Below are 15,365 nucleotides of genomic sequence, written 5' to 3'. Positions count from 1 at the left end.
CCTAATCGGAGCGGAGCACATCCCTAGTAAGAACCATCTCCTTTATCTCCTTTAAGATTTGCTTTGGTACTTGCTGCTGCTGCTGCTGCTGCTGCTTCTTCTTCTTCTTCTTCTTCTTCTTCTTCTTCTTCTTCTTCTTCTTATTATTATTATTATTATTATTATTATTATTTACATTTGTATACTGTTCCATAGCCGAAGCTCTCTGGGCGGCTTACATAGGATATCCATGTTGGCTCTCAATTTTGAATTACAAAATAAAATAAGCTTTCCAACTGCATGTGATTATGCCACCTCCCACACTCTACAAGTGCATGTTTATGGAAAGTGTCAAGATGATATTTAGGTTAGTGTGGAATGGACTTCATCATCATGATAGTTAAAGGTCCCACTGTGGTTTTAATACCTACCAACCTCCAGTAACAGTAGAGCAGACAGGTGGTATTGGGTTGAGAAAAATGCAGTTGTAGCCTCAAGCAGATACTCAGGTCATGCATCTGTTTCATGGGTTCTGGCAACATGATTTAGTTACATTTTTATGCCAATATTTCTTTACTTGCATATGAATACAGTTTGCCTTTCCTTTACAAAAACAGGATAATTGAAAAGGCATTAAAACGTACACTTTCTCACACAGAATGTATATCTTGCTGTAGGATATGTGAAACAGAGTAGAGTTTCATTTTTTCAGCCAATCAAAACTTAAAATGTTTCTACAATTCGTTTTACAACTTTAGACGATGGATGTAAATCTGAATATAAAAAATAGCCTACTGATGAATATAACAATGCTTATTAATGGAATATATCATGTTCTTATGGTAATTGCTAAAGATGTCGGAGAAATCTGCAGTGGATTCAAATGAATTTGGTTTCAATGAATCTGACTTATGGATTCCACAGCAGCCTGGCTTTTTTCCAAGTCGTGGAGATTCTGCAGACTTGCAGACTAGTTTTCACTTTTGTGGGGGGTTTGTGCTAATGCACATTAACACATTTGCCCAAGTGAGCATTAGCACTAAGGCGAATTAGCACTAATGCGAATTAGCGCAAATAGAACAAAATTCCAGTAAAAAAAGATCCAGTTCCATCAGTAAGCAGACTACAGAAAGAAAGATGTCTGACAATATATGAAACACAGATTTAATGGATTTAACAAAATTCATATATCTCTAAACATGTTAAGATATAGCTTACATATGTATAACAGTTATAAGGTATATCAATTGAGTTATTTATCTATATTGTTTAACACACTGTGTATGCTATTATGATAAGTAAATAAATAAATAAAAGTTTTCCTAAGAACATGTCTGCATGTTGAGAAAGATATCACACTTTCATGCTAAATCCATTGCATCCATTGCATGCACTTTATAGCATATACAGCTATAAAGCCCACCAAGTGAGTTTTGGTATAATACATGTAGAGTGGGAAATGGTTTCTTTATATTCAAAGGTATCCAAGGAAAGGATGCTTTGTCATATTTGGCCCTATTAGCTGCATTTCCTGTTGCAGTGGCTGATGGTTAGTGTATAGCCAAACTGCCACCTGAGATTGATTGATTTTTGTCCTGCAGTTGTATTTCAGATTTTTCTCTGTTTTTAAATTATCCACCCATCATATTTCAATAAGATTCTTTACGCAAGACTGCCAAGGGGGAAAAGGGCAGTTAAGACATTGGTCTAAGTCAGGACACCTAATTAGGATTTATTTTACTAGCTTTCAAATCTTTTCGAAGATTGGGCATCTTGGCACTGCATTATACTTTGTATGCAATTTATAATTGAAACTATCTCTGAGCCATAAAATTCAAGAATAAAGATCATTCATAGACCATAAATTAATTACTCAGAGAAAAATATAAATCTTCAGGTAAATTGGGTGATATGACATTCAAATGAATACAGCCCAGTCCAGTCCTCTAATTACTTTATCTAAGCAGTAAGAACTTAAGAGGCGCGTGAGAGCCTCTCATACTACATTGTAATTCCTGTAATAAATGAACAAGGCTATAAAACTCTACTGTTAAGCAGTCCCAGGAGATCTGCAACCTTAGAGAATACATTGATTTCTTTGTCCACACAGTAAGTTAGCTTAGTTTATTCCATAGTACACATCATCAAATATTTCTCTCTTGCACTATATGAATTGTGTGATGTAAAGGCCCAAACTTTCATAGTGATACCTCGCACAGCTAGGATGATTTTAAAATCACAATTATTATATGTCAGGTTTAAAACTGCAGGGTATTTTGTAATCCTCTTCTCACTCATCATTGCAGTGATCCTTTGGGATAAACCACAATTATATTCATTCTACAAATGAGGAACTGAGTCTGAATTTTCCAAAGCTATGATTTGGTCATTACAGTCTTCGCTGAGCCTACCTGAGGGCTTGTAATTAACACTATTTATAAGTGTTGTTTCTGTTTCATCAAGGTACAAATTTATGACACATCTTTTCAGTCATCCCTCATCCCTCAGGCTACAGTCTTCCATGCATCTTGGCTTGGAGTAAATCATATTTACTTCAGTTTGGCTTAAACTTAATCGTGTTTGTTGAGGACTGTGTACCCTTGTTTTCTAGATATTATTATGTGCTATATATTTAATTCAGGAGAATATCAAACATGTAAAAATGATTACGACAGCATTTTCTGTTTAAAAATTCTTCTTTAATTGTTTTTCAAATTGTCACTGGTTTTAGTGTTGGCAGACTTTTCTGGGTTGTTTGGACTTGCTTGTCATATGTTTCTCACTATCTCATTATCCTATAAAGTCTCCCACTGGCAATGTCTGGAAGAGAAAATTAGTATACATTATTAAAAAGGCAGCTTTCTGCCCATTTTCACCTGTGAGTCAGCATTCAGCAGCACCTTTTTCTCACTTTCTTTCCCTGGGTGGAAGACTCTGTATTGGGTCCACTAGGCTGGACGTCTTCAAAATTGATTGACATGGGATCTAGGGAAGAAACTTAGCTTTCAGTTCCTCACTATGGAAGATAGGCAGGGCTGTCTGACTCTGTGCCCTTATACAAATCTATAGTGCGACATCACTTAGAATACTGTGTACAGTTCTGGTCACCACACCTAAAAAAGGATATTACAGAGCTGGAAAAAGTGCAGAAAAGAGAAACTAAAATGATTAAGGGGCTGGAGCATCTCCCCTACGAGGGAAGGTTACACCAACTGGGATTGTTTAGCTTGGAAAAAGGAGGCTAAGGGGAGACATGATACAGGTGTACAAAATTACGCATGGTATAGAGAATGTGGATAGAACCCGGGGTCATCCTATGAAACTGATTGGTGGGAGATCTAGGACAAATAAAAGGAAGTACTTCTTCACACAGTGCATAGTTAAATTATGAAACTCACTACCACAAGATGTAGTGATGGCCACCAATTTGGATGGCTTTAAAAGGGGGTTGGATAAATTCCTGGAGGCTAAGGCTATAAATGGCTACTAGCCCTGATGATTGTGTGCTATCTCCAGTATTCGAGGCAATAAGCCTGTGTGCACCAGTTGCTGGGGCACATGGGCGGGAGGGTGCTGTTGCACCATGCCCTGCTTGCTCATCCCTGGCTTATGGCTGGTTGACCACTGTGTGAACAGAGTGCTGGACTAGATGGATCCTTGGTCTGATCCAGCATGGGACTTCTTATGTTCTTATGTGCCTGCATTGTGAGGAACAGGGTCACTAGAGGGTGAAGCAAGCTGTTAGAAACAAGCCTTGAAAGTAGGTGGTCACTTGATTGAAGAAATCCGAGTCAATTAATCCTATGATTTTTATTTGATTATTTGATTAATTACATTCGCATAAGAGTTAAAACAACAGTTCTTAAACAAAAAATATATATGCATGTGTTCTTCATCCCCTGCTTTAGCATGTCGTTTGCCATTTGAAATTGTTATGAATGCTTGTATTAAAAATGATAACCATTTTAAAAATCTCCTGATCAGGCCTTTTTATTTGATTCACGGTGCAACCCAGTACATGTCTACTCAGACATAAGTCTTATTGAGTTCAATAAGACTTAGTTCCAGGTAAGTATGTATAGGATTGCAGCGTAAAAGTGTTTTTTAAAGGTTCAGCAAAATGATTAATTGATTGAACATGGCAGTGACCATGGGATATTGGAGATGCCAAAGACACTCCTACGACTGTAGGCCAAGATCGAAGCCTTCCCCCTTTCCGTCACAGCCACTGCAGAAAGAACTGTGGTGGTTGCTTTCTGAGTTCACAACAGCAATTTCAGATGACCTCGTAGAAGTTGAAAAAGAGATATTACAGTAGGAAAGGAGAGCCCAAAATTTGTAGGATCCTGTGGTCTATCTGCTGCCCACCTTTTCTCACATGCACTTGGTTTCGCTGCCACCAGGACCTTTAAAGCTCAGGTCTAGGGTGACCAGAGGACCAGGAAAACCCCGGAGACCTCCAGAAAAGTGGGGATCTCTGGGGCAACTGGGGCTGGCCCCCAATTTACTGGGCATAGGGGGAGGACATGCACGTCTTCGGTGTCTTCCAGAGGAGCTCAGATCAGCTACGCCATTGGCGTAGGTGCTACACAAATGGCATAGCTGATCTGAGCACTTCCTGAAGACATAGAAGACGTGCGCGTACCCTCCCCACCTCGCACAAATTGAAAGGGCCAAGCTTGCTTATTGGGAGAAGCGTGGGGCATGTGTGCGCTCCAATAAGAATAATGCATGGCCAGCTGCCATGGCAGCTCAGAAGAGGCCCAGCAACAGCTGGAGCAGCCAGCCACCTGCGGCGCCCCAGCGCAGAGCCTGGACCCACACTTGGCTGCATGGGTGAACTGGGAGGAAAAGGAGGACACAGGGGGGAGGGAAAGGCAGTTTTTGCTTGCATTTAAAACAATATTTTAAAGAGAGCTACTCCTCCTTGCTTAATATTAAATCACACCGAATGGGCCTGAGAAAAGATTGATACAGTGACATAATCATTCTTTCTCTCTTCTTTCTACACCCTTACTTGGGAATAAGTCCTATTAAACACGGTGAGGCTTGCTTCTAGTTAGGGGACAATCATGTGCATGCTGGTTGTGGAATGCTGGGGGTTGTAGGACTTTTATTTTGGCTAGAGGATTGTACCTTTTGCCTCCCTTTCTAAACTTTCTTTACTGCATATTTCCCTTTTTCTGTTTGGTCTAGCACTGGTGTAACCCCTCCTAACTACAGTGTTCTTTAGCTATTTTTCCCTAATTCCGAAAGAAGAAGAAAATAATAGATTTTTTTTTCTGTTGATCTTGTATGAGGACAGCAAAAAGAACTACCACAAAGAAAGTTGTTCAGCAACTAAAAATACATGTTAACTTCAGATATGTGTTCTTTATTTCAGTGATTTTAACATCAACATTATGTAGAACAGGTTTGTCTTAATTGTGAACTGTAGAATCAGACATGTGACCAAGGCCACACCCCTTGGGGGAGGTTATGTTAGGATGGACACGCCTTCTCAGGGGCTGGGCATGTTAGGGTGGGCACGCCTCCTTGAGGGTGGCCATGTTGTCCACCTTTTTGGTTTCCCAAATATGGTCACCCTACTCAAGTCCAACCCTTACTCAGTACTCTCTCTGTTAGGACACAAGACTTTATGCTTTAACCTTATTTTCTCTCTTTATTACCTCTCCCTTATGCAGCCACATGCAGGAGGCGTAGGATTTTATGAACAATGGCATTGTTATTAATCACAATAATAAGTTGTTGAATAATAAATAACACTGAAATGGCTCTATCAGTATAGGTTCTCTCATGCACAGTACTAAAAAAATCGCTGTCAATCACTACCTAATCACCACAGACTTTCTCTTTCTCAATTCTCAATCCTAAAATCCTAACTCTGATCTAAACCCTCATACATTAATTCCTTGTCTCTGATGTAAACCCTCTCACAACAAATCCCTGCCCCTTTCATCTTATCTCATTTTCTCATTGCTGTCTGCCTACCACACAGGCACGCCACACCATTTATATAGCACATATACACTTCACCTCATCCTTCCCACTCTATCAGCCAATCAGCTCACAAATGTAAATCCGCCATTCTCACCCTAGAGATACTTACCAAACCATAGTTCTAACAAGAGATAACAGTTATAAACATAATATAAACAAAATATAAACAAAATATAACAGTTATAAACAAAAACTTTAGATCTAGATGAACAGTTCTTTGTGAATTATTGCAGTCTATCTGAAAGATTTACTTTGAAGGCAATTCTAGTGGAACAATAAGAGAAAAGGCATTTTAGTGTCCTTCATTTATGAATTTGCAGATGTGACCCTGAAGGTCTTACACATGTAACAAGAAATTGGAGAAATTGGATATTTGAGAATGGAAATTGGTGGTCTTCCAAGTAATATGGGATCTAAAAGTGCTAAATCCTTTAATAAATAAACCCTGATTCAGACTGGAATGTCTTGGCTTGATCTTAAAGGTGATATTATGTAGGCCTTCTACCCGCCTTAAAGATAATTATCTGTACATTCCAGTCTTGCTTCTGCCATCAGCAGTGCCTTGGGTCTTAGTGAAATAAATTTTATTTCCACAACAAGTATATTATATTTAGACTAGCCTCACTCCCTAGGATTTTATATAAACTCTGCCTGTTACTGGAAATATATGAAGGGAGAAAACATGTTTTTAACTTCTAAATCCTGCTGGTCAAAGAATTGTTGTTATACTATACCCATTATGGTTCGGCGGATGAAAATTTTGCTACTCTTCTGTTCTGAACATCTAAGGGGCAAAGATCACAAAATATGTAACTCTCTTTTAGAATGTTGATTTCAAGACCTGTGTTGGGGAATGGGTTATAATCATTCATGGTAGAATAGAACAAGCACATTGGTTAATTTGGGCATGGAGGCTTTAATATGATATCTAATGTAAGATCTTCATCTAGAAAATTTGGAAAACCTGACTCTTTCATTTCATGGATTTGGAATTCATTACCATTTATTGTCAGGGTTGCCCAACAGCTTCAGTCATAATGAATTTCCCATCCCACTTGTGTCTCCATATAATCCCTCTTTGGCATCTACTCCATATTGGCAGATGCCAAAGTGTGTTATTAAGGTAAGGCAAGGCAAGTCCTGCTGTGCAGTGGCCTAATAGGGCAGATTTATCTGCGTGAACCTCATATATTCCCCTGGTCTGGATGAAACTTTGTGTGCATTACAATAGCATTACTCCCCTGGGTGGGTTTGGAAAGCAGAGGCAAATGTAAAGAAGTTAGCTGGTGCCTCCTTCCCCTGAGCACCTGTTACACTTACCGCCATAATAATTTAATTGCAAGCTATGGGTCCACTACTGCAAATACGCAGATAGGTTGCACATTGGAACCTTATGATTTTAAATCGCAAAGGTTTAAATAATTGATTTAAATAATGGTTTATATCATGAAGAATGGGAGAGGTTGATTTAAATCAATGGGTTGGATCCAGACTTAGATTTGACTAGACCCATTGCAGTCAATGGGACTTAAGTTACTCATGGCTAACTTCTCATTGTAATGAGTCTACTCAGTCTCCAAACCATTGATATGAAAGAGATTTCTAGCTCTCTAATTCATATATTTTCAGAACAAACTCACACTCCAATTGATTGTTATACCTGCTAAAACATATTTGTTTCCAACTGCATAGATTTTTATACTATTCAGTAGGAACACAAAAAAATCTCTGATCAGGCAGCTCACATGGTTTTTTCACAACAAAATGTATCTCTTATTGGAGGAGAAATTAGAGGGACTCTAAGCAAGAATATTCAAAAATCTAGCATGTTTGTTTAGGACACACTTCTGTATATACAGTATTTCTGAAACCCACTTTTCTATGTTCAGGGAATAAAAACTTTTGGACCATGCATGACTGAGGGGGATTACTCTAGTGCTAGAGAAACATCTTCCCTCTGCAGCCCTGGCTCTGTTACATTGGAAAACCAACTGTTGTCAGTCTGGTAGTAAAGCAGCTAAGAAATTAGCATGATTTATCAAAATGCTTGATCTTGAGAATCACAGTTTTGCCTCTGGTTCATTCTTTTGCATAGATTAATCAAGCTTTAACTCAATGTATTTGGTAGAGCGTCGTGGATTCAGTTTCAAGAGACTCAATGTAAATGTAATATATTTGTGTGTATTGCATTCAAATATAATTGTAAACCAGGTTATTCATAAAGACAATTAATATAACTGAAATGTTTAAAAATCAAACTCTTTTTAATTCACTTTGACGTTGGATGAAATTGGATGAGATGCATTTCCTTTTGGTGATTTGTTTGTACCTGCTGTAAAAGAATGAAACATTTGGGGGGAGGGGATACACTGTAACTAGGTTCAAGCTCCCTTATCCCAATACAGACTCATGCAGGTGACTACTAAGCCTTTTGCAGGCGTTTCAAGAATGACAAGGCTAATCATGTGAAGAGAGGGAGCACGCTACCCCTGCCCTCTCCGTCACCCTCTGCTGATGGCGGGCAACCTGATGAAGAGGAGAGCCTCCTGTATTCATGGAAGTCCTTCATATGATCCAGCAGGCTAGCAGTTCACAGATACAGGAGGCTTTCCACAGATATAGGAGGCTTTCTTCTTCAGAAAGTTGCCCTCCACGAGTAGAGGCTGACAACCATTACCCAGAAGACCTTCTCTTCTACCGCTCCCAGACTGTGGAATTTATTTATTTATTTTATTACATTTTTATACTGCCCAATAGCCGAAGCTTTCTGGGCGGTTCACAAAAATTATGGCCTGCCAGGAGAGATTCGCCAACTTAATAGTCTTTCTGAATTTAAAAACGCTATAAAGACTGATCTCTTCCAGCAGGCCCACCCAGTCAAATGTTAAGATGTTAGACTGTTATTTTAATAATGTATTAGTATTATATGTTTTAATCAGTTTTATGTATTTTATAGTATTTTTGTATTTGATATTGTTCCCTGCCTTGATTCAAAGGGAGAGGTGGGTAAGAAATAAATTATTATTATTATTATTATTAATAATAATAATAATAATAATAATAATAATAATAATAATAAGTGATGAAAGCAATAGTGGAGATGGGTGTCACAAGCACACTCTGTATCCTCATACAGTATGTTTATCTTGCTGCATATAAAATACATGAATAGAGACTCTAGTTGGGGCAGAATGTGGATAAGGCTGTTGTGTTGAATCCACTAGTTTTTCTACAGGCTTCAGCTTTCATTTATGGACTGTTTTTCACACTCCAGAATATTACTTTTTTTGCAAGAACAGGCAGGGGGGCCTTCCAGCCCTTAGGCCAGGTATGGCCCACAGAGGTTCCCCATCCAGCCTGCCAGCTTATTCCCTAGGCTTTGCCCCTCTCCCAGTAGGGAAAAGCTCTTTCCTCCAATCAGCACCTGATTCTCCTTGCTGAGAACTGGAAAAAAGGCTCCCTTTCCCAGCAGGGAACAGGTCTTCACTGCTTGTTACTGCTCCTCTTACAGAAGCATTTTCTTGTAGTTATCATTCATCTATAGGACTGGTACAATTGAGTCCAATGCAATAATAATTAATGAATAATAGGACTTGCTTTAGATAGCCTTAATTATTATTTTTTGCTACAACTGTCACATCAAAGCAAACTGAACAACTTCATACCAATGGTGCTGTATGAGTAGAAAACACACACACCTTAATACCAAACTGAATCTTTTCTAGCCAAATCACATTATTTTGTAAATAGCATGTCTAAATTGGATTGTATTTTCCTTCCTGCTATAATTACATTTTTAATTCTGAAGCAAACCAGTCATGAAATCTCAAGTTTCTTTATTACATTTCAAATAAGGTTCACTAACTCTAAACTTGTCATTTTGCAAGTGCACTTTAATAACTCTAAAAATGTAAACCTTGCAATAGCAAGAACAAAACAAATTAGTTCTAATTTTCTAATGAGCCTTGTAACACCTGTCATCTCTTTCTGCTGCCTCACAAAAACGAATGGGATGAGCATCTCTAACTTCCACATATCACAATTAAAGGGAGTGGATAAGTTACCATGTGTGCTAGGAATCCACCTTTGTCAAGAAAACTTGCAGTTTGCCCTCCCGCCGTGTGGCTGACCTGGTGGATGAAATAGTAGATGTGTGTATGATTCTAGGCATGCCTTCTCCAAAGATCAACATTTGTACACACTTTAGTCACCTTTTATACCTAGTGCTGTTGACATTAACCAGAGAGGCCAGCCTGACAGCGCTGTACTTTAACACCAACGCAAGAGTTGCTGTGCTGTACTTGCATGGTTTATCTAAAGAGACTCAGAGGAAAAAAATCACAAGCCTAATTGTTTTCCATCAAAGAGAATTCTCTTCCAGGCAAACTATCCTGTAAAGTAACAGGATTACCTTGAAGGTTGAAATTGACATCACTTTGGAAGCAGGGTACAATGACTAATCACTAATCACTTTCAAAGTGTGGAGATGCCCTGGGAGGGAAAATAGAAGACCGGGCATGAGCAGAGGTGGGGAAGGAGCCATAATAGCAGAGAAGGAGACAGCTGACATGTACAGGGAAATTGTGGCCTTTAAAAAATTGTAAGTGCTCTCCCTACCTATTACCATTGAGAGCTGTATGAATACTGCCCTCATGCTGCCAGCTCAAGTTAACTCCAGTTGTTTGCCTGACTTTGGCCTGATGTACAAAGGGGGCAATAGGGAATTGAACTAAGAGAACACATGTTGTCAGGTATCCATTCTCTAGGTTTCCTTAGCCTCGGCCAACTTCTTCATGGTGGGCCCAGTGATTCCATGGAGTCTCTCTGCCCTATTGCGAGCTCTTCAGCCATGGTTGCTGCCTCAGCTGTCTTGCATACAGGATCCCTGGAAAATCTACCCCAGCCATGCCCTGAGCTCATAAGGCATGGATACTGAGCTACATTGGCTTACTATTGCCACTGCTCTTGAATTTTGCTATAATAATGCTATCATTTATGCAACCAGTGCATTAGTTTAGTTCTGAGTTAGTATTAATACAGTTAGTATTAATATCAGTTAGTATTAATATATCAGCGATGGGTATAGATAATCTATAAATTCAAAGCAAAATTTTAGCAAGTCTGTGTAGTTAATGAAAGTAAATTAATGAGAGGAAACAAAAAGAAATAAAATGTCTCCAACACCAGTAATATTTAAAAGAGTAAAATTTTAGAATGAAAGAGATTGTTGTGTATGTGTATTTTATAGGATATGTTACATTAAATTCTGTTTATATTGTATGTATTTGATATGAACAGATTCTTATACCTGCTATGCCAGTGGCTGCTAGTTTGCGGCTACATTGGGATCAGAGAGCAACCTCGCAGCCACAGAGTCACCACAGCATCCTCCCCAATGCAGGCTACCATGATGCAATTCAGCAACAAATATACATAGCTGCATTCTTGTGGGCTTTCTGCAGATAGGTTTTGGAGCAACTTTCCACAAACTGGTGCCTGACAGATGATTTGGACTACAGCCCACAGGATTCTTGATCGTTGGTCATGCTGGCTGGGGCTGATGGGATTTGAAATCAAAAACATTTGGAAGGCATCAGGTTGGGGGGAAGGCTGTGTTGAATTCTCCTTGTAATGGAAAGCACACACAGCCTGCAAATCACAAGCCTTTTGACATGCAAGCACACACGGCATTGCAATGCAAGATGGACTGACATTCCTATTGTGATACACAGGTATCTCCATAGTGCAGCTAGCAGGAAGCATGCATAGAAAGGAGACCCACAAGTTTCCCAAAAGAAGGGTTCAGGTGCCATGGGGCTGCGGAGGAATAATATTCTTGTACAACACACATCAGAACTCTCTAAACTGTACGATCGTATTACTGCCTACGCAAAGGAAATGAGCTTTTGGCAGCTCACAGGGGGCAGCAGCACAATTTCTCTAGTAGATCAGTAGGAAGGAACACGGTTAAAGGGAAGCAGGAGACTACTGTTTGAGTCCCATCACAGAGAAACATTCCATTTGCTACCACAGTATAAAACTTTATTTTGGGTTGCCCGGCTAGCAGTAGTGACTTTATTGCAAAAAGGATGGAGGACACAGGGCAACATTTCACACTACCAACACACTGAACAAATCTCTAACCACAAAGCTGCAGGACGGACATGAGAATCCTATGTTCAGTTCTGGCTTATGTGAGCAGGGTAGGAGGAAGTGAGTAGCAGTGACTTTGGGCTCTTCATCGACCTCTGTGGGAGCATCTTAATTTGCACCACCTCTTTTGCCAGTGTAACCATGTACCATCATTGGGGTGAAACCAACCTGTAAAGATGCAGAGGATTCTGAAGATGTCCTGCTCCTCCTATGTCACATCAGCACTTCAGTGCCCTTTTGGCTCGGACTCCAGCAGTGTAATGTTAGTGTCATGGTTATGCCATCATGTCATGGTTATGACAACATCATCATAAATGCCCCAAACTGGCCTATTTTTAAGTTCCTGAAATTAAAGCAAAAACAAACAAACCCTTCACCATACATCTAGCAGGTGGTATGATTTGTGTTTCAACTAGATGGACTATTGAGCTCTCTAAAAAGTAATTTTACCATTAAACCTGGATGTGGCACACACAACATTTTCAGAATTACCTCATTATGTTTCCCTGAAATTAACGGTTATCTTGCAAGGGTAAGAATTTTTTAACGGTTTTTAACGCTTTATGTGTGTATGTTCTATGTTTTAGGATTTTAAATTTTGTATACTCGTTTTAATCTGAATTTTAGAATTTCTGTAAACCGCCCAGAGAGCCCTGGCTATGGGAGTGGTATATCAGTGAAATAAATGAATGAATAAATAAATTGTTCACTGCAGATTACCATTGTGACCACTGACTCCATCTATGCCTTTTAGTTAGAAGAACTAAGGAATGCACTGGATAAGACCAGACAAGAACTGGATGCCACCAAAGCGCGGCTTGCCTCAACACAGCAGTCCCTGGGTGAGAAAGAAGCACATCTGGCCAATTTAAGGATAGAACGGAGAAAACAATTAGAAGAGATACTGGAAATGAAGTAAGTATATTTATACCTTTTGATTTTGATAAGAATTCAAGGGAACCTGGTTCTCATTTTATTCTACATTTCTAGGCATTATTGTCTGCTTAACTATGTATATACTCTTTTTCATTTATTGAATTGTCATACTCAAATTTCTTTGTGACAAGTGGGTGCTTTGTGTTGGTGGATTTACTGAATTTGGATGTGTAATAGTTTTAATCTGTGTGATAGGGCAAGGGTGATAAGGTTACTTATTATTCATGCTTTTTAATTGTGTATTTTCCATTGGTGGGTGTAATGAAATGGAAGGTAAGATCAGTTTTAAACAGATGTTGCCGAGATTACAAAGCAGAATTGGTGAACAGCTATGAACATTCCACACTATCACTATACTTGTTCTTAAGAAACCAAAAAAAGAACAGAAGGATATAATTAAATTGAACTTCCTCCCCACCATAAAGATAAGTATACATAATTATAGTACACTAAATCTGCAAAACAATCTTTGAAATGGACAGCCTCCATAAGAAAAAAGAGCCCAATGTGGGCACACGTATAGTAAGGAATACACTGGAAATTAAGAAGGCATTTCTATTAAGGAATATTCTGCATATGCATTGAAAATATATATGGCTGCCTGTTTTTAACTAAAAATACACAAGATTTGCACTCTAATGTTAGTGCACCATATAAATTAAATAGGAAACAATGTTGATACTAAATTTGATATGTCAGATGTACAACCCGTAACAAATGAGAATATATTTTTAATGAAAGCATAGTATTTTATCTCTTAATGGTAACATTCAGATATTATTCTGTGACAGGAATGGGTCATTATAATGTTGGTATATAGTAGCGCTTGACTATGTTTTAATATTTTCATATAATTTATTAATTAAATTAGCGTAGAGAAGGCATTTTAAATTGATTGATTTATTACATTTATATACCGCCCCATAGCCAAAGCTCTCTGGGCATTTTACAAAAGTTAAAAACAGTGAACATTAAAAAGTATACAAAATTTGAAACCATCGAAAACATAAACAGTATAAAAACAACGGTATCCGTTTAAAAACAACAGTTCTGGGGTCAGTTAAAAAAAAAAAACTTAGAATTGTTAAATGCTGTTAAATGCCTGGGAAAAGAGAAAAGTCTTGACCTGGCGCCGAAAAGATAACAATGTTGGTGCCAGGTGAGCCTCATTGGGGAGAGCATTCCATAATTGGGGGTCCACCACTGAAAAGGCCCACTCCCTTGTTGCCATCTTCCAAGCTTCCCTTGGAGTAGGCACTCGGAGGAGGACCTTAGATGTTGAGCGCAGTGTACCGGTAGGTTCATGTTGGGAGAGGTGTTCCATCAGGTATTGTGGTCCCAAGCCGTGTAAGGCTTTATACGTACATTTTATTATTTAAATAGTTCAACAGGATATATTTTGTGACTTTTGGCTTGTAGTCAGATATGTGTGAATTGTGTATCTAAAGGCTTTCATGATGATTTCCTATGCTTATATTATGTTAATATTTTGTCTTCTCACCTCTGGCTCACATTATCAAGATCCATCTTGATTTATGATGTATATATAGTGAGTTGCCTTTTTTAAAAAACAAAAACAAACTCCTTCAATTGTCATTATGAATCTTTGTACAGAATTATTTTAAGAAGTTTAAAATTAAAGACAGTGGGAACTTAATTCAGCAATGACTAGCTGTCACTTTGCTTGAAAGGAGGAACATTGGCTAGGGAAATATACGTCAGTGGATAAAAAAAAGTTTGGTAAATGGAGAATCCCACTTCTTGTGTCCTGATTGGTACCATAATCTGAACGGCAAGGACAAATTTTCTAGTGCATTGAAGCACAGAGGAAAATGTTCATGATATTGATAGGTGTGTGTGTTTTCAATATTCTTTTATATCCCCTAGAGCTTATTATTTGATATTGCTAAATAATGTCTACTGTGAAAGTTTTGTTATCATACACTTTCTTTTATTTTCTCAATAACTCACACTGACATTAATGGCAGTTTTGCTCACTTGTCAGTGAACAGCATGATGTGTGTTCCAATCAATCATTTTTGCTTAATTGCCTTAAATGTGTTTCACTTTTCCCCCCTATGCAAAATAAAAACAAAATTTCACATGAAGGCAATTGAAAATGTTGAAGTCATGTAAAGTGTGATTCTTTGAATCAGAAATTAGGATTTAATTCTAAAAGGCCTGCAACCATTTGGAAGAGGCCAATCACATGTATTTTTCTCAAAGTACTAGCAACTCAATGGAAGGGGGGGGTCTAATTCTGTGGAAAAGACTTACCCAATTGGGCCCTACTATGT

At 38.5% G+C, this 15,365-nt stretch overlaps 1 protein-coding gene across 3 annotated transcripts in view; it reads left to right on the top strand.

Annotated features, from left to right (window-relative positions):
* The window catches only part of ERC2 (ELKS/RAB6-interacting/CAST family member 2), a 596,359-nt gene that overhangs the window by 360,509 nt on the left and 220,485 nt on the right, over positions 1-15,365 (top strand). For all 3 annotated transcript variants that reach the window (XM_063121300.1, XM_063121299.1, XM_063121298.1), the window contains one exon: positions 12,887-13,047. In XM_063121300.1, the coding sequence (XP_062977370.1) occupies positions 12,887-13,047 (161 nt within the window). The remainder of the gene's footprint in view (positions 1-12,886; positions 13,048-15,365) is intronic.

Source organism: Elgaria multicarinata, chromosome 3 (assembly GCF_023053635.1).
Source record: "Elgaria multicarinata webbii isolate HBS135686 ecotype San Diego chromosome 3, rElgMul1.1.pri, whole genome shotgun sequence".
Lineage (NCBI taxonomy): Eukaryota > Metazoa > Chordata > Lepidosauria > Squamata > Anguidae > Elgaria > Elgaria multicarinata.
This window is presented reverse-complemented; position numbering and strand designations above follow the sequence as displayed.